The sequence below is a fragment of the Anopheles marshallii genome, chromosome 2 (genome assembly GCF_943734725.1).
Source record: "Anopheles marshallii chromosome 2, idAnoMarsDA_429_01, whole genome shotgun sequence".
NCBI classification, from domain to species: domain Eukaryota; kingdom Metazoa; phylum Arthropoda; class Insecta; order Diptera; family Culicidae; genus Anopheles; species Anopheles marshallii.
In genome coordinates, this window is record NC_071326.1 from 692,011 (window position 1) to 711,408 (window position 19,398).

Consider the following 19,398-nt stretch of genomic DNA (forward strand, 5'->3'; position numbering starts at 1 on the left):
TATGAATGATTAATTTTGTTATCCGTTTAGTTTTAAGTGAAATATTTCATTTCCAACGAGCGTTTTTCAATCCTTGCTTTAGCTTGATCTCATTTTGTATACGATTGACTTTCATTATAATCTAAAATTGCAACAATTATTTGTAACAGAAGAATTACGCTCATAGGAACTAATAAGAAACGGAAGCAAACAGCCACCACGCGCATCTATAGCCAACAAAGGCATCAGGCAGTAAAAATACATCTAGTGTTAACAATCATTATATTTCACACCTGCATTAAATATAGTTTCTTCTTTATCTACTATCTAATATTTGAAGAGTGAAAGACATTCCATTAAATACAGCTATATTGACGTACGTAAGTTGTTCGTGTTTAGCACATTAAGAACGCTCTTTAGATGAGGGATAGTTGTAAAAACCGAGGTAAGGTATGTCAACGCTTCATATATTATTAAGGTACATACTTTTCACTCAGTGATGAAATTTAAATCGAAGAAGGAAATCGAAAGACACATGTAGATGTTGTAAAAATACACCTTAACACTACCAAGCTACTGGTGGCAGTACATATATAGTTATTCTAACAGTAAAACAATTACCCTTTCAATTGCCCTCACATTTAATAGTCTTGTATCTAACTAAGCCCAAACATTGTCAATATGCAACAAGTTTATCCTAAATTGATTTTAACTTTGGTTCTTAAGCACATACTCCATTTGACTTTCATTGGAAAAATAAGTTTGCAGCGGTATTCAGGGAATGGCAATGGTTGTTCGGTAAATCTACATCGACTGTTCCGGATGGAGACCTAATTGAACTTGGGAACTATCAGTCCCTGCATCATGTCGAAGCTGTTACCGTCCGGATGCACGGACACGGTATCGCCGGACGGTTGTTTCTTGACTAACAAAAAGCCGTACTCGTCGATGCCTATGATTGTGCCCTGCAACGACTCACCTTCCGATCCGATCATGCTAATTTCCGCATCCTGATGCAACCAATGCCGATAGTATTCCTGCTGCAGCACTTCGATTCCCTCACACTGCACTCGGTCGTACAATTCTTCCAGCTTGTTAAAGATAAGGGCAAACGTTTTTTCATACGAAAGCAATGGAAGCGTGGTAGAGTGTTTGTTATTGTACTGTGTGATAACATCGTTTAAGCAGAGTGTTGGTTTGCTGTTGTTTAAATTCAGCCCAACGCCAACATTCACAATCGCAACAGTTGCGTCGACCTGCGTGTTGAAGATGCTTCCGCCAAGTTTTGATGCACCGTACGCGTAGATATCGTTAGGCCACTTTAACCCTACATCTAGTTTCTGAAAGTGGAAAGAAAAACAATATTAAAATTATCAATTTCCGTTCGCGAACAATTTAATTTTTTTATTCAATATCTATCCCGTATGAAACGCGTATAACTGTTATACTCCAACACTTTACAACTCTTCGACTCGCAGTGCTATAAACCAACGCCACAAAATTACCCCGTGACAGCTGTTTGACGTACAGAACCAGTTTGACAGCGAAAAAATTCATTGATTTTTTCGGAAACCAAAAGTGTCCCCAGGAACGAACAAACGACGACGACGCAAACAAATTCTCGAAAAGGTTCCATTTCCACGGCCGACAGCGGATAAGGGTCGCTGCCAGAATCTCCCGAACGCCCATCATCCGTTTGCATCGTGTTGTGCGTCGAACAAGGGTTCGTTCCTTCGTTCCCGTGGCCGGTGAAGACAGAGGCCAAGGCGCAACTTGCACCACACACTTTGGGGCTGATTGTGAACACTCGGTCGTGTTTGTGTGTGCACACTGCAGGTTTTCACATTTTCGTATCGATTCCTTACGTTCAGCAACTGTTTCCATAACGTGTCCCTTCATTGGGCCCCAAATGCTCGTGAACGATGATCGAAAAGTTGCCATTTAGGACGACCTTTCTAGTTGAGACACGAAACGCAACGATGAGTGTGCTGAAGAGATGAAGTGTTTTCCCGGTAGCGATAATAGCCAAGAGCGACCTGCACAGGTTGTTGCAGTCGGTGAAAACAGGGGACGGCAAACGGTACGAATGTCCAGTGTGTTGGCGCTGGATCCGCGCGGACGACGATTGCATTTCACTGGACGAATTTGGTCGCCCGGGCGGCCGGGGCAAGGTTTCGCTTCGACCGCAGCAACCCGCTGACGGCGATGATGATGGCCAACAATAATTCCGGTGAAGTGAAGGCAGCACCAGGCGGCACCGCCAGCGACGGTGCCGGCGACGACGGGGGTGACAGTGCCAGTGCCGGGGGGGACAACAGTGAGGTGAATATCCGCCGCGGGCTGGATGTGATACAGAGCATGATCGATATATCGGCGGATCGGCTCGAGGGCTTGCGGACACAGTGCGCCACGAGCGCCGAGTTGACGCAGCAGGAAATCCGAACGCTCGAAACGAAGTTGGTGAAGCTATTTTCCGATCTTCTGATTACGAAATCGAAGCTTCCGGAGCGGCTGCCCGCTCGGGGTCTCCCCGCAACCGGAAACGAACTCAAGCAATGGCTCAGAGTTGTAGGTAAGTGCCATTTTCTTCGCAAAGAAGGAAGCTAAGATCGATAGCTAAAGTAAAAAACATACGATAAATAATCTTTTCTTTTTTGTTCTGCCGCCACACAGGTCTGAGCTGTGCATCACTTAATGCTGTGATACAACAGGTCACTACGCTGGAAGGACTGCTCGAGAAGGACGAGAAGGAGCTGCGGACAATCATGGGCAATAACGTGTACGTCCGGGAGGAGGAAATCAAGCGGCTGACGCGCGCCTGTGGCAACCTGCGACGGTGCCGCAAACATCTCGAACTTCCCGCAACTGACGGTGGTGGCCGCAAGGGCACGGAACCGCTCGATCTCTTTTGGGATTCCTGGGACCGTCAGCCTGCGTGCCATCGAACGTCACCTCGCGTCAACCGGTCCTTGGGTGGGGGTAAAGCGATCACCAAGCACGGTGCGGTCGCCTCCGGAAGCTATCATAATCAGCGCCACAATAACGGCCCAACAAGTGGAATCGGTGCAGATTCACATCAAGCGACACCTGGTACGATCACGACATCCAATACCAGTCCCCAGACGGAGGAAGGCATGCCGCCGACAGTCCAGCACGATGGCACATTGTTGAATCCCCAGCATGCCATCTCGCCGGATGAAGCTTCCACCAGCGGTTGCACTCCTTCCCCATCGCCACCGAACTCGCCCTCGAACGTGCTGCTGCACAACAAGCAGAACCGTCGAGGCTTTCCCACGACACCTCCACCAAGGAAGAAACACCAAACGGCGCTTCTGTCCTATGCATCCACTTCCTCCTGCTCCCCGGCAACGGTGGCAGTATCATCGTCCACCGTATCCACTATGGCGGGCACGAACAACACCACCATGACGACAAGTTCTGGTTCTTGCTCGGCTGCGGAAGCTAGCACTGCGCTAACAAAATCGAAATCCCATGAATCACAATTTGGAAGCCAGCAGGCCAATGTAGGAGGTGGTGGTGGGAGTGGTGTTACCAGTGGAACCACTAACAACAACAACAGCCATGCTAATAACAACAATAGCATTAACCACATCAACAACAACATTCCATCGACGGTGGTTTCGCTTGGCGAGGGTTCGCTAACAACTACCACCAGCGCGGGCATGCTGGCCAGTGGCACCAGCAATGGCTCGGGAGGAACATTCGTATCCCAGCAACAGCAACGGTTGATGGGAAATGGAAGTGCGAACCGTATGGGCACATTTCCCCGCAGTCGACTACACACCGAACCAACCATCACGGGGAGTGGTGGTGGCGTTGGCGGTGGTGGTGGTGGTGGAGGTGGAAACAGCAATATCCTCACCACGAGCGGTGAACATCACCATCATCACCATCAGCAACATCATCATCAGCAAACGCAGTACCATCATCATTATCACCATCACCTGCAGCAGCAGCAAGGCGGAGGAGGAGCGCCTGGTACCGGGATGTCACCGGAGGCTGGTGGCGAGTACGGTGATCCAGGCGTACCGCCACATCCGACCGGTGGCGTAGGCGTGATGATAACGTCAGCCACTACATCTGCCGTACCGCCAAAGTCACCCTGCACGCCAATCATCACGCGCGGTATGGGCCACATGATACAGCATCGGTTTACGAAGAAATTCAAAGTCACCAAGAGCACCTGCGATTTGTGCAACAAGCAGATGTTCTTCGGCTTCAAATGTACCGAGTGTAAGTACCGGTGCCACAAGGACTGCAAGTCCAATGTGCCACCATCGTGTGGTCTGCCGCCGGAGTTTGTGGACGAATTCAAAAAATCGCTTCAATCGGACACGCTTCTGCCGACGAGCGTTTCACCAAACATTGGCCGCAGTGGTGGATCAGCTGGCGGAGGCATCATGTATGGCGGTGTTCGAGGTGACGGTAGCAAATCGGGAATGGTTCGAGGACCGATGCACGCTATACACGCGTGTGGTGGCGGTCCAGATAGCAGTTCGGCCGGATCTAGCTGCAATAGTTCTTCGCCCTCCAGTCCGGCTCTGCTCTCATTACCACCGCAGACACCCGCCACATCCAAGTATTCGCAATTTAACTTCCCGGAGGTGTCGAGCGGCACAGGCACCGGTTCCATGATGATGATGAACTACTCGTCCTCGAGCACCGGTGGAACGATGGCAATGAGTGGTGGAAGCGATCGGAGCGGTGGCATTACGATCGAAACACATCCAATTGGTGGTCCTGGTAGCGGCCAGTGTGGGCTTGGTGGAAGTCTCGGCAGTAGCGGAATTTACACGATGGACACAAGCGTCGAAATACCGAAACTCCAGTTCTCCGACATTCCCGATCATAACGTACCCGGAGGTGGAGAAGATAAAACTGGTTCCGCCAGTGCGACGAGCACCGACTCATCCTCCGATCGCACCCCGATACGGCTTGATTCGACCGAAGAGCGTGACCACGAAAGCAGCTGGCCACGACAAAACTCACTATCACTGAAGGAGTGGGACATTCCGTACGATGATCTGCATCTGAAGGAAAAAATCGGCAACGGACGATTCGGAACGGTGCATCGGGCGCTTTGGCATGGTGATGTGGCCGTGAAGTTGCTGAAGGAAGATTACGTGGCCGACGAACGGACGCTGGAAGCGTTCAAACTCGAGGTCGCTACGTTCAAGAAGACTCGCCACGAAAATGTGGTGCTGTTCATGGGCGCCTGCATGAAGCCGCCGCGACTCGCGATCGTAACGTCGCTCTGTAAGGGCAACACGCTCTTCACACACATCCATCTGCGTAAGGATAAGTTCAACCTGAACCGCACCACGCTCGTGGCGCAACAGATCTCGCAAGGCATGGGCTATCTGCACGCACGTGGCATCGTCCATAAGGACCTGAAGACGAAAAACATCTTTCTGGAGAACGGGAAGGTGATTATTACTGACTTTGGTCTGTTCAGTGCCACCAAGTTGCTATACTGCGATCTCGGACTGGGCATTCCGGGCGGTTGGCTGTGCTATCTGGCGCCGGAACTGATGCGCAACTTAACACCGTACCGCCCAGTGGAGGGTGATCTGCCGTTCTCGAAAGCTTCAGACATCTACGCCTTCGGTACGGTTTGGTATGAGCTACTGTGCGGTGAGTTCCCGTTCAAATCGCAACCGGCCGAATCGATCATCTGGCAGGTGGGTCGCGGAATGAAGCAAACGCTCGCCAATCTGCAAGCATCGCGGGACGTCAAGGACATACTGATCCAGTGCTGGAGCTACCATTCTGACGATAGGCCCGACTTTGCCAAATTGCTGACGCAGCTGGAACGACTGCCGAAGAAAAGGCTAGCCCGATCACCGTCGCATCCAGTGCAGTTGTCCCGTTCGGCGGAATCGGTGTTCTAGACATGAGGGGGTTCCCATTGGTATCCGGGAATTCACTCAATGTCGTCCGGCCAAGGACACACAGTTACTATTTCAGTATGATCTTCAACAAAGCAACACCTAAACCCCACAACACATTGCCCCGTACTGGTTCGAGGCTTCATTTGATTTGATTATGTATCAAATGTTACGATGAAGAACACCGGAAACGGACGCTTTGAATGTGTCGAGATTATTATACAGACAACACTAAATAAATATAGGGACGCGCGAGAGAGTGTATTAAGGATAAGCAAGACGGCTGAGTGTCAGTGCAGTGTTACGGTAGGAAACTCGCAATGGATCGATAGTGGAAATTAAGGAAGCAAAGAAGAGAAACAAAACAACCGAAGACAAGTCGATGAAAGTGTGACTATGTTAGGAAAAAGGGATAAAAAGTACGTGAAAAGGACAACATAAGAACAAATTAATCACATCATTGGATCAGAGTTGTAATCTAAAATAGCTTCAAAGTTGAATAAAGTGTGACAAAAATACTACGAAACAATGAAACACATTGAATTTCAATTGAACAAAGTGGAGCCGCCGAAGATGACAGCAGCAGCAGATAAACTTTCACAACGCTGGAAGCTGAACATTACTCGGTTATCAAACTTTGAGCGAAATTACCAATGAGCAAACGTCAACTCGGATCATTCCTGGTTAAAAATATCTCAACCCAAGGAAAGCAATTACCCTCCACAGATGAACAAAGGAGAAGTAAGGGGAAGTTGAAACATCGAATGCAACGGTAGGTGAACTTTGGCTCTTTCTTTCCTCCGTAGTATAAACGTTAAAGCAATAAACACTTACCTCATAACCGGGAAGTGATAAAACAGCTGATACTACCGAAACGGCCACAAGATGCTGCACTATCGGCAACCGTTGACCAAGCATGCTGTTCATTGGGATGTGTAGCTGCAGAGAAAACATGGCACAACCAGGAGGACTTAGCCACTGCAAGACGGGAGAGGGCATAACGAAAAAAAGTTACAGTAAGGCGTAACGTTTTGTGCTTTGTACCTCTTACCTGGTTATTATTTCGACCCTTTCCCTTCGTTTGATAGCGTGCAATCACCATGAAACCGTGGGCCAAAGTCAAGTTGGACACGATCTGCATGGAACTGGTCATGATTGGTGCGTAAATTCCAATACGGCCAATCTTGTGCGTTGTTAAATTCTATCATATTACAAATTAGACACGATTAGAATCAACAATAACCGGTGGCAATAAGTACTACGAATACCTCAAAGTACTCCACGGTGGAAAAATCTTCGGGACAGTGAAATATCATCACTGGGAGATGTGAATCGGATGCTGGAACAGGTGTGCTATCTCCTTTGCCACAAAACTGCAGCGTAAGTTCCGTTGTTTGAATTACATTTGGACGGCTCATGGTACTTTGCAGCAATTCAAGCATCGCTACTTTTGCCTTAAAACGATAAGGATGGAAACACTCATCATTTGACCACTTTTATAAACATCTTCTGCTCTTACCTCATGTTTTCCAAGGAAGTAGGAATTTTTGTAGACGATCGTCTCGTTCGAACCCCCCTTTTGCTCATGCAGCTTTAGCCCAATCCGACTTCCCAAAAGGTCGCTTAATATTTCGTATCGCAATTGGTTTGAATTTTGCAGTGAATTGTCCGCACCATCGATGTTGGATTGGAATTGGGAAGGGTCCAGCTCAAGATGTATCTAAGAAGAGTACAGATCACAGAATAGTTATGGCAATGCTGCTTATTCTTCTATCCATCTCAACATACCTGAGAAAAAATGGCTCTACCGCCCGTTTTCCTGTTGTGCGCCTCCAGAATGCTGGGTGTATTCCATGTTTCCTCCTGAGCCAAAATCTCCACTGCAAGTGAATGCGGCTTTCCTTTGCGATCGGTAACATCCACATACCTTTAAAAGAATTTGTACAACTCATTCTACAAGCCCATCATTCGCATTTCCCGTTCCCAGATGCTCACGATATTGGCAGCAAGGTGGATGTTTCTTCCGATTCTAGCGAAAACTGCTTCTTGGCCGGGGACAGCTGATAACAGAAAATGTGATGCAGCATCTTAATTTGTTTCCATTTGCGATACGAAAAGCTAACCAATTCACGTTCACGGATCTGAAAAGCAAAGCGGATTACCATCCTCTCCAAACATAATGAACCCACCGTGCTTCTGGACTTACTTCTGCTGTTTTTGAATCGGGCAGTATAATGTCGAGCATATCCGAGCACAAGCTAAAAACAAGCCCTCCATGCAGGAAGTAATCCAGCAAAATCTTCCGCACTTCCGTATCAAGTGATCCGGCAACAATGATCAGTACCGTGCTTTGCTGCCAGCTGCTTGCTATTGCTTGCCCCGTTGTAATCGGATAGATGGTGTACGTGTTCGGTTCTAGCAGGTTGTTTAAGGTTGCAATGACGTATTCCATCGTTGAACTGCTATCGGAATGAACTAGAATATTCGGTGGTTTCGAGACAACGCCTGCTTGACCGGTTCCCAGCCTTAACCGGCTAGATGGGAATGAACTTTTACGCAATGAGCGTACTGACTTCGATGTTGGTATTACGGTCGCTTCGTGCTTTGCCGTCACCGGACTTGGTAATGGTGATGGATTCGTTTTGGCTTTAAGTGGTTCATCGTGATGTTTTGCCGTTCCGTTAGAACTTATTACTACAGTCGCTTGCGGTGGTTCAATAGTTGTCGGTGTCGGTGTGTCTTTAATATCAAATGCATCTAGCAACGGTGGAGCAGCCACATCTGGTTGTTCTTCTTCATCATTGTGCATCATCCTAGCAATAGTTGTACCACCTATTGACGAATCTTTGTCAGTGTGCTTTTCCACCAATTCTTCCGTTGTGCTTCTAGATATAGTAGCATCTTCAGGGTCTTCCATGGTGTAGCCAGTATGGCCGTGACCATTTACAGGAGTTAAACCATCAGTAAGGTCCAACTGGGACCGGTTGCGGGAATTGCTTCCGCTCGAGAGTAAATCAGCACGACTTTGGCTGGAAAGTACAGTGCCATCTATCGTTTCCAAAGAAATCTAAACGAGAAAAGCATAATGGTTCTGTACATCTCATATTGTAAGTAAATACCTTTTTCTCCTACCTTAATGTCATTAGAAGAAATTATATCCGGTTGTACTCCAACAGTGGGGTAGCTCATGGGACGACATTCGGTATCCAGCCGCTCAAGCTCAAGAAGATCCGTAAGCCAAGCATCCGTTCGAAGACTTTTTTCACTAGACTTCAGTAACAATCCGCCTGAGGTATTACACTCTTCGAAAGACATCTGCTCGCCCGACGTTTCAACACCTGCAGAGTAACGCAAAACAATCAGATTGTTCTGCCCATTCGATTAACAGCGTTTCTGTCATACGTACTCTCTAATTGGACCAGTTTCAATCGTCCACAATCGACATCAAATCGCCCACTTCCAAACGTTGCTACAATCAGCTGAAACAATCTTGTTGCATCGGTTTCAAGCAAAACTTCCATGCTTCGACCGTTGCGATTTCTCCATGCTAAAAACCGCCCAAATTGACTCAACATCACGGTGGAGTCTTCTTGTCGTTCTGGTTGCGTTGGAGAAACCGCTCCTTCCAGTGTCACGATCAGTTCAACGAGTTCGTCGCTCGGATTGCCGACCTGACATTCAAGCTGTGTCTTTAGTTGCTCCGGAACGCTAAACCAATCGGACAATATTATCCGTCGTACTGGATACACAAGACAACCTCGCTGATCGGGTAAATACCAGATACAGGAGGACAGGTTAGCCGCACATGATGCATCGGGAGAATTGAGTTCCGCCGTCGAATCACCTACACGTGGGGAAGAATCGCACAAAACATAATCAATGATCTTGATCGGACACTCGCCAACTATCGACACCAACACAGCACACACCATTAGATGTAGTGTAAAAGCTGACAGCGTAGCGATCGGTCAGTATTTGTTTGATGCTATTTCTTATTGATCTAAATCTTAACGAGGTACGAATGGTAATAGCGAAGTACATAAGTGTAAACAGCATAATGCACGCAAGTATGGGCCGACGAAAGGGTCAAAGCGAAAACTTTTGGAGACAACGGGAAAGATGAATGATGTTACGGACTAGATCGGATTAGATGCGGTTAATTATTAAGCACCACAGCAATACATGCGAAAGGAACGCTCTATAGTAGGCTATGATTAGTTGTCGTAATTACTCGTTGGGATGGAAAGGAGCGAAATTCTAGATATCACACACTGCGTTTTCCCCGTTCGATCCGTTCACGCAATAGCAAACCGATGACGAGATAAGATTGTTTACATTTTTGTTCACTGTCACAACATATGGCCCATAGTCTTTTTCATTCCACCACTTCCAGTGTAAACCTGTCAGAACGTGGAGAACGTCGTTGGAGGGTCTATTTTGGAGTGATTGAAAAGCATTGATCGAAATTTAACGATCGTTACAACATCTTAACCTGTGATGTTTTCTATAAATGAATTTACACCTAGTTGGAAAATCAAGAGCTGCGTAAGAGAATACGGATTGAATTAGATTTGAAACTGGTCCAGTAGTGTGATTACCGGCGTTGCTAACTCATACGCCATCAGCCCACACTTATATTTCTTTCTGTTTTTCTCGAAAAATATACACCCACAAAAATGCAAACCATCGTACACACGCCATTAATTTCACAGTTATTATATTTTCACTTTTTTATTGAAACGAACAAATACCTAGAATCATACATAATCGATAATAAACATCGTAATCAATATAGTAAGTAATAATCGTAGAATTCAAGTTCTTCGTACAAATATAATTGGATTAGTAGTTGAAAGGCCGGGGTGTGGGTTGGGTATGGAGCGGAGGAGGAAGGCGGGGGTATAATAAATTATTCTTTCTTCCTTGTTTTGTTTACCCTTTGCTTTGCTGCCTTACTTAAACGCAACTAAACTTTACACCGTCTTCACTAGAGAAACAGTTTTGGCAATGAAGTCGATACTTTCTAACGCGTACATCTATACCATTGGTGCCGTCCCCGAGCTTAACGTGACAAACGCAACACTTGAAACATTCGATGTGGTAGAACAATCCCAGGCTTTCGATGGCCATCGCTGCACCCTTGCCTGTAACGAAAAGGCGAGAGAAAGAAAACACACATGAGACAAAACGTAAAAACCCAAACCAAACGAAGCAATTGCATAACCAAGCCAACCCGGACAGAGCACAACCAGAACGCGTGCAGGTAGGCTGATTACGGTCTACGCAACAATTCCGTACGTTTAAGTTCGGGGATTTGTTAATCAGCACGTACCCAACTCTATTCGGCAATGGGAGCATTCTTTCTTTCCACTCACGCTCAACACTTTGTCACTTGTGTTGGAATATTTTTGCTGCTGCGAAGGAATTGGAGGGAGAGGTTGCTGCTGCTGCTGCTGTTGTTGTTGATGATGATGTTGCGAATGGTGATGGTGGTGGGACGGAGGCAATGATGGGGACTGATGATGGTGATGATGTTTCATCGAGTTTATCATTGCCAGATCCGAGTCTTCGGATAAATTGCTACGGCTGAGTGGGCATAACAAAAAATATAGGGTCATTCACCTGGGTTGGGGCGTTTGCTAATTAGTGGTACCTACTCCGAATTTTCCGGGCTTCCCGCGTTCAGCTTCTGAACACGTTGAGTAATTGCATCGATGACAAACTTTGGCAAGGGCCGTTTGGCGTTGGTCGTGTTGCTCTTTTGATGCTGTTCGATGCGTCTTTGTTCTGCCTCCTGCACCAGCCAATGCTGCCCATACGGTGTGCTATTTGGCCCAGCGCCTCCCTGACCACGATTCACCACCATCGTCTGTTGCTGTGTAATTTGTTTACTATCTGCACAAACGCAACGAAGCGCTTTATTAATCATTGCATTCTGTGTGTGTGTGTGATAAACCCCGCATAATCTTACCTTTGGGATGTTGCTCAAACATATTGTTGGACATTCGTTGTCCACCGCCAGCCGCATGATACCGGACAATGCCCGGTGGGAGTGAGGCACGATCTGGCATACCATTTATCGTCGGTCGTGGCGCTATTGCGGGACGCTTGTCCAAAAATGCCCCCTGTACGGGTCGGTGATCTACTACCGGTGGCCAACAGGTCGAACCATCAAAGCTGGTAGCCGAATTGGCCGAATATTCCTCCCCGTACGAGGACAACGAAGATGGATGGGAAGATGATGCTGCAACATTCGAAAGATTTGGCATGGATTCGCGGTGCAACGAGCCCATCTCGTACCCGGTGTTTGCATCATCTAGAAAGGGAGTTTCGTACGATGCGTACGAATTAACGTTCTGCAGCGATCGACTATCGATCGCCGGCATGGAAGCCCGGTGATGCAGATGATGCAGGTTGTGATGGTGTGGTTGGTGGGACAGGTGATGCGAGTAATAGTACGGTTGTTGCTGCTGCTGCTGCTGTTGCTGCTGTTGCGGTGTACGTTGCTGAGATTGCTGCTGTAGTTGATTCGAGTGCGGTGAAGGTTGATGCGACGGCTCGGTCATTCGTGATGTATCTGCTTTCGTTAGTTTCTCGTACAAGAGTTGCTTCTCTCTTCGCCGCTGCAGTTCCTCCTGTTCTATCTGCAGAAGCTCCCTTTCTACACTTACTATTTCCTAGTATGCAATAGAAAACACAGTGCCCATGAACGTTATTATATATAAGCGGTATTGCAGGGTGTCTCACACAGTGTTGGCAGTAGTGGACAGAAAGCTCGTTTGAAAAATCGCGAAAATTGTCCAACCACCACCTGGCCGATTTCAGTTTCAAATAGTTCTAAACCACGAAAAATTCTAAACGATTCAAACGTTATTGGTAATAAATCATCGGTGTACCACTATGTCATACAACCCCGTATAGCACAACATTTGGCCCTTACCTCATGCTCGCCAGCATCATACAGCTGATGATGGTGTTGTGATGGTAGCGTCTCGATCCGATTACTGTACACCATCATTTCCTGCTGATCTTTGTCCCTTTCCTGCTCTTTCTCTTGTTCGTGTTGCTTTAGCTGTTGCTGATGTTGTACTTGCTGTACTACCTCGTAGCTCTCCAGACTTCTCCACTGCTCATCGGACAAATGCCGGTGGTGGCCATTATCGATAACATTCTGCTCGTAGGCATTCGATGAGTGTACGTCGTCATGAGTATTGCCGTTGCCATTCGTTTGCCTCATGGTTAACGGTGTATCTTTCCGCATCCAGTCCGTTATTACTGCTCCGGCCGTTAATGATTGCATCTCCACCTCGGTCTCCTCATCAACGGGCGGTGGTGGAGGCTTTTCTTTTGGTGGGGTTAGTGCTGATTTCGGCAGAGCCATCAGTACGATCTCTTCGTTGCTCAGTACCTCATTCGTGGGGACATAATCGGACGCTAATGGGACCACGCTTAGCGGCACTATTTCTGCATCCTGTGGGACAGAAGCTGATGATTCCACCGTGCCCGACTCGTTCAGTTCACTGTCCATCTCTTCAAACGCCACATCGAGGGCATTGTCGAGGAGCTGATGGAGAGACACAATCAGAAAAAAAAACACATGACATCTTCATAACTGTACGGTGCCAAAGAGGTTACATGTTTCGGCACTGTGCCTAAAACATCACGCTCTTACTCATCCTTATATTGCATCATAACTATCCATTGTATCCTGCGGACATCCCTCAAATCCTTTCCTATTTCTATCCTCATACCTGCGCCAAACGATCACGCAAGATCGTAACACTCGGGACATAAAATTTGCTGTACGCGAGGACTTGATGGTGGGGGCATTCAAACGGGTGAAAAATGCTGGGTTTTGCGCGCAGGAAAGTAGAAGGCGTAGGCTTACACTACACAACGACTTGTTGCACTTTGCACATTGCAACCAGCGTTGAGTGGGTTGACAGTGTACATGTGGTTTAGACAGACGCTGCCCGTGCCGCTTCCTTTAAAATAGTGTTGAAAATGCGAAACAGAGCCGATTGATAACCTTGAACGGTCAGGAGTAACGTTAGCCAAGCCAAGTTCAACTCGAAACGATAATGTTATTAAAACACGCTATGAATGAGGGATGGCGCCAAAATGATATTTTTAAACATCATGCGTTGCCAGCAGCGGCAATGGAATGTGAACACTACACCGCCTCGTCCACGAACATGGGAAATGTCACGATGAGTCAATCATGATGCACAGGCACACGATATTACCACATCGTCGTAATGAGATATTAACGACAGTAAATAAAATAAAACCAACTTCTTGGCACACGGATGGAATGCGCCAAAAACATAAATCACTCGTACGCGCAAACCATGCAAAGGAAAAGGAAATTAACAAACACTAAAACATTCTCATAACGTAAGCCAACAAAAAAAAATGCTTTCCCGCGTTCATTCTAAATGGAACTCGATGACAAGTTGCCAAAAATTGCCAGACTAAATTGTAGAGCAAAAACTAAGTCGCATTCCTTCATAAAAAGCACGCAAAACCTAATTCGCATTACTCATAACAGCGAGAAAAAACGCAAAAAACATGCATTGAAAACGTGCACATGCACTTGGGCAGAAAGACGCACAAACGTACATACCTGTCCATTGCTGCAATCGGTGTCGGAAAATTCACTCGCCGAATCGAGCGTCGTCGAACGGACGGGACTCTTGCCTGGTGCGTCATCCGGAAGCAGTAATAGCGACGGATCATTTTCGTCCGCCTGTGACACGACCGAGCTGCGTGACAGATCCGTCGTCGACTGGATGCCGCTGTCCTCGCAGTAATCGGGCCCACCATTTCGCTTCAGCTGATTGAGGGCCAGCTCAAACCGTCCCGTGCTGCCATTAATAAAGCCAACGTTGGATTCCGAGCGACTCTTTACTACCGTGCTGCTGCTGCGACTGCGTCCGCCCACGTGCTGCTGCTCGTGTTCTTCCGCTATCATTTCATTCGATTGATACCGCTCAAATATAGCCCGTCGCTCCCGGATGCTGCCAGCAGCGAACCATTCGGAGGAGGCAGCCGAACCGGGTTCCTCGCTAGGGGACGATGTATCTTCGCCCAGCAAGCGTTCCTGTTGCGTGGGCGCAACGTGCTGGGGTTTCGTTAGGGCGGTTGGCTGGTCGGCGGCCGCCACCGTCGTGTGGGCCATTTGTTGAAACTGTTCGAACAACCTTCGCCGCTCTATCACGTTTACCTTTGGACTTGCTTCCTGACTTTGTTCCTGCTGCTCGCTGTTGCCCATTTTAGCCATTCTACTCTCTAACGGTTCCACCGACACCAAGGTGGGCCTTTCGTCTCGTTTCACCTCCAGGGTGGAAAGCTTCTGAGTAATGCACTCCAACGGTGCCTCCTGTACATGGTGCTGCTGTTGCTGCACGTCACTATCGTCGCAAGCGCTATTGCTTTCATAATTATCGTTACTATTGCTTTCAATTGAGCTAACTACGGACGAACTCGTCGTGTTGGTCGTCGTCATAATGCTACCGCTTAACACCGGCGCCCTGCTCTGGGTCATTTGCGGAAATTTGGACTTGTAGTTTTCGATCGCGAGCGAAAACTCATTCATTTCTGGAGCTTCTCGCGTGTCGTCCGGATCCGGTGTTTTTGATTCTCCGTCAGTTACCTTGGAAGAGCAGCAGCTGCTGGTGTCGTCTGTTCCACGATCGTCCGTCGATTCGTCCTATTTTAGACAACAAAAAATGGGAAATATTGGGCAAAATATAACATAAACACATTCGACGGAAAGCCTCGTTGACCATACCTTGTACTGATGTTTCGTCGAATCTCTGGGATCCTGCAGATCATCACTAAAGCTGCCACCCTCGTCATCGTCCTCGTTCTCCGGTAGAATAAAGCGTCTCTTCGATCCACTGCGTAACATTTCAATTGAAAGATAATACAATATGATCACGATCATCACGCACCTCTCTCGCAGTACACCCGTAACCTACCTGTTTTCCAACATTTCCGAAAACGTTTTCGACTTTTTACGTCCCCGGCATACCTCCTCCTGTTCGATCTTCTTCGCCTCGGTGATCTTGTCGATAATGTGCTCCACCCGTTTCCTGCGCGATGACTTCCAATTGTCCAAATTGCACTGCCATTCCTCGGCGTCCTCCACCTCCCGATGCGTCTTCACCTCCAGCTTCCGCTCGGTCGACGGCTTTGCCTTGTTCGGATCGTACAGTTTGGCCGGCTTAATCTGTACGAACTGCAGCGGATCGTAGGCCGGTTTGGGCGGTGCAGCACGCGTCACCCGGCTCTTTTTGATGAACTCATCTGTTTCAATGTGGTTGTTGTTGCTGTTTGTGGTGGTGGTGGTTGTGATGCTGCCGTTGTTCGATGATGCTGCCGCCATCTGCGAATAGTGTTGTGCAAGCGTCCGGACGCGATCCGGATGGGCCCCCAAAATTAGATTCGGTTTTGTTTTCCCTTCTATTTCCGGTCGTATTTTTAAAATACAAGTTCTCTTGACTGATGTGAAGTTTTTTTTTTGCGCTGTCCTACAACCAAAACCATATGTTTGCTAACGCTATCTTAATGTGTGTTTTTTTTTTCGGAATGGATAATACTGACTTTAGCCCACATTAGCTAGAAGCGCACAACAGGGTGACGTTGCGTAACTTGGGTGCGTTGAAAACTTGCTAAATGCGTATCTACGTAAGGTGACGAGATTTCAGGCCTTTTTTTGCCTCACTATCCCTTTAATGGTAGTGTAACTTTCGCCTACGTTGCAGTTTACCGAGCACAGCGTTACACACACAGTAGGCTACGGGCAAGTGAAAAACAATTACTGCCCGCCCGTGTGTTCGTTGTTATCATCTGTTGCGGTATCCGATCTAGTGTGCTGCAATGACCGCGAATGGTACACAAGCTCGAGTTGTTCGCTGTAGTTGACATTAAATGATCAAAAATCGAGTACCGCTTGTGTGCGCGCCCTATGAAAACGATAGGAATGAGGGACATTTTCCGCCCCAAAACAACAACCCTCGTTCGGGGGAGGAGGCGAGAATCGAACAATGGCACAAATGGGGAAACATCATTCGCTCATTAGTCAATTGCTGTCTTTAGAAACCCGTCCGTCTCTACCGTTCATGCCTGTCCCAGCGAGCAATAAGGAATGTTTTACAACCCAAATCGGTCATACTCTCAAACCCTGGGAAATGGGAAGGTGAGGCTTCGGACAGAAGAGTGTCACTTCAGATCCAAGCGCCACACATAAAAACTCCATCAAACGTTTGTTTGGTTTTTTTTCTCCCCTTCCCTATGTTTTGCTTCTTGTTGTTCTTTTTCTTATGCTGCTTTCCACGTCCCAGCAAACAGATGGATGCTAAAATGAGACGAACGCTGGACAAGGTTGGTTCGTACGAATGGAAAGGGTGAAAAGTACCGTTAGTCTAAGCAGGCAGCGGCCAGTAGCGCAATCTCTAAACACTCTTCTCTATGCGCTGAAGAACGACGTAACGGACCGTGTAGTGAATTTAAGCAAAGCCACACATAAACACACTACATTGCCGATTGGTAGCACTTCACAACTGAACCGGTGATAGATGCGGTGTGTTTCACGGCACGATTCACGAAACTCCACACCGGGAAATTCCGATGGGAAAAATTGTTCCACTATATTCACTCCCACGAGTGTGACACGACGGCATTCGATTGTCGCGCACGCAGAACTCACGCTTCCCGATCGCGGCTACGGATGCGTGCGCGCGCGCGCCCGTGTTCGACCGATCTGCTCGAACTCCCCTATCTTTTCTCGAACTGTCCGTCCATCTGTCCATCGATCGCAGCCACAGGTTCGACTCGGGTTTCCTTTCGTTCGAGAGTGACAACAACGCGGCGCAACGCCAGCCAACGGTCCCTCCGAGCGGTTGTCGGTGTGTACGCGCGCGCGCGAGTGAACAAGGCAGGCCCTGAGAGAAAACCTACTTTGATCCCATTCCAATCTCCGTTGCGTTTCTCACCCCTCGCCCGCGCACCCCATTAACACTTCCCCCAAAGCACTTGCTTGCTTGCTCGTTTGTTGCTGCTGCTTCCACAACCTGTCGTCGTCGTCGTCGTCGTCGTTCCTCTAATTCATCATGCTACCCTTACTTCCCTATCTGTGTCGTTAGGAGTTTCGACCAGCGGGTGCGAGATGGAAACTGTTTAGGCGCAAGGCGAAGAAAACATGCGAACGAGCGAGACGGCACACGGAGGGAAACTAATCCGACTCTAACGTTCGCTTGTCCATCCCCAATTGCATCTACGCGCTCCGTCCGTAACACACCTTCTACTAACTATCTCCCGTTGTGTGTATGTGTGCGTGCGTTTGTGTGCTTATCCGTCGATCCACCTGTTTCAGCCCGCCTTTGCAAAAATCATATTTACATGGTCACGGGCTTACTGTAGATTACCGTAGATTATCTCGCGAGCGCGCGTGTGTAGATGGAAAAACATTGCCACCCCAAAGGGTGGCCACCCAAAACACCCAATCTGCGCCTCGCATGCATATCACTCCTTGCGCGTTGCAGTTGTATGGGGGGAAAAAGAGCTATAAAATAATACCGACAACAAACATTTTATTTACATCGCGGTTATCTTGCTCCACCCTGCCCCCACAGCTCCACCAGAAGGTGGCTTGTGGTCACGAAAAGCAAACCCACGAAATGGAATAAAATTAATATGAAAAAATGCTTTCACTGCCCATACAAGCCTTCTCCCATTCCTTTACAACCACCCTTCGCCCTTTCCTGTTGTAACTTCTTGTTCCGTCTATCCTTCCTAACCACAAGGGTATGTTACTATTGTGCCTCCCCATATGATTTGTTAGTACTGAGTAGCTGTTGCGTTTATGTTGTTGTTGTTGTAGGGTGCTACCGTTGTCGGTACGCATTGGGGGAGGTGTCTCGCTGCGTTGCATTACCCTAAAAAGCAAACAAACCGTGCACACGCTTCTGCTGCTGCTGCTGCTGCGGGAGCTCCGTGCTGGTTGTGTGTGGTGTACGCACGCAGCTAGCCCACGGGGCTACGTCACAACTTTTTCGGTGCCTGTAAAATGTCGCCACTACTACACACTGAACTGCCCAAGCACCCCCCCACCCACAGGAAACACTAAATCCTAGCAACGAACGTGATGTTTTTGACCGATAACTTTATACTACTAATGCACAACTGCACAATGACGAACACCTCCGCCTCCAGCCAGAAAGTTTTTGTATAATTTTTTTGTTTACGTTCAAAGTAGCTGTCAAATAACCTGTTAATTTGACACAACAGGTGGCGCACCGGTCAAGGTAGATGACACACCGGGGAAAATGCATCACAACGTGTCGCTGTGCATCGCAGCGTGAGCAATCGAACGCAGTTCATTCTTTTCAACTTATAACTCACAAATGTTTATAAAATAAATTTCAGCAATAATTGAGCTATTGTTATCGCTATGAAAGAAATGTTCGGGCATGATCTGTACCGTCGTACACAAAGTCAGCCAGTG

At 47.7% G+C, this 19,398-nt stretch overlaps 3 protein-coding genes across 3 annotated transcripts; 1 reads left to right on the forward strand and 2 right to left on the reverse strand.

Moving 5' to 3' along the window:
• Positions 1 to 809: 809 nt before the first annotated feature.
• Positions 810 to 9,944, reverse strand: LOC128710227 (biotin--protein ligase). The gene is made up of 11 exons (XM_053805274.1): positions 9,818 to 9,944; positions 9,295 to 9,732; positions 9,021 to 9,226; positions 8,095 to 8,955; positions 7,884 to 8,029; positions 7,677 to 7,815; positions 7,408 to 7,608; positions 7,157 to 7,342; positions 6,940 to 7,089; positions 6,723 to 6,866; positions 810 to 1,319 (listed from the first exon to the last, which is right to left on the reverse strand). Exons 1-11 carry the CDS (start codon positions 9,942 to 9,944, stop codon positions 810 to 812), a joined length of 3,108 nt encoding a protein of 1,035 aa, XP_053661249.1.
• On the forward strand, positions 2,185 to 5,891 carry LOC128710226 (kinase suppressor of Ras 1). Its single transcript, XM_053805273.1, has 2 exons — positions 2,185 to 2,551; positions 2,653 to 5,891. The coding sequence occupies exons 1-2, from the start codon at positions 2,185 to 2,187 to the stop codon at positions 5,889 to 5,891; spliced, it is 3,606 nt and encodes a 1,201-aa protein (XP_053661248.1).
• Positions 9,945 to 10,817: 873 nt separating the features above from the next.
• LOC128708229 (uncharacterized) lies at positions 10,818 to 16,278 on the reverse strand. Its single transcript, XM_053803188.1, has 8 exons — positions 15,872 to 16,278; positions 15,682 to 15,790; positions 14,515 to 15,600; positions 12,829 to 13,452; positions 11,860 to 12,565; positions 11,546 to 11,783; positions 11,221 to 11,474; positions 10,818 to 11,032 (listed from the first exon to the last, which is right to left on the reverse strand). The coding sequence occupies exons 1-8, from the start codon at positions 16,276 to 16,278 to the stop codon at positions 10,845 to 10,847; spliced, it is 3,612 nt and encodes a 1,203-aa protein (XP_053659163.1). The 3' UTR covers positions 10,818 to 10,844.
• Between the last annotated feature and the right edge of the window lie 3,120 nt (positions 16,279 to 19,398).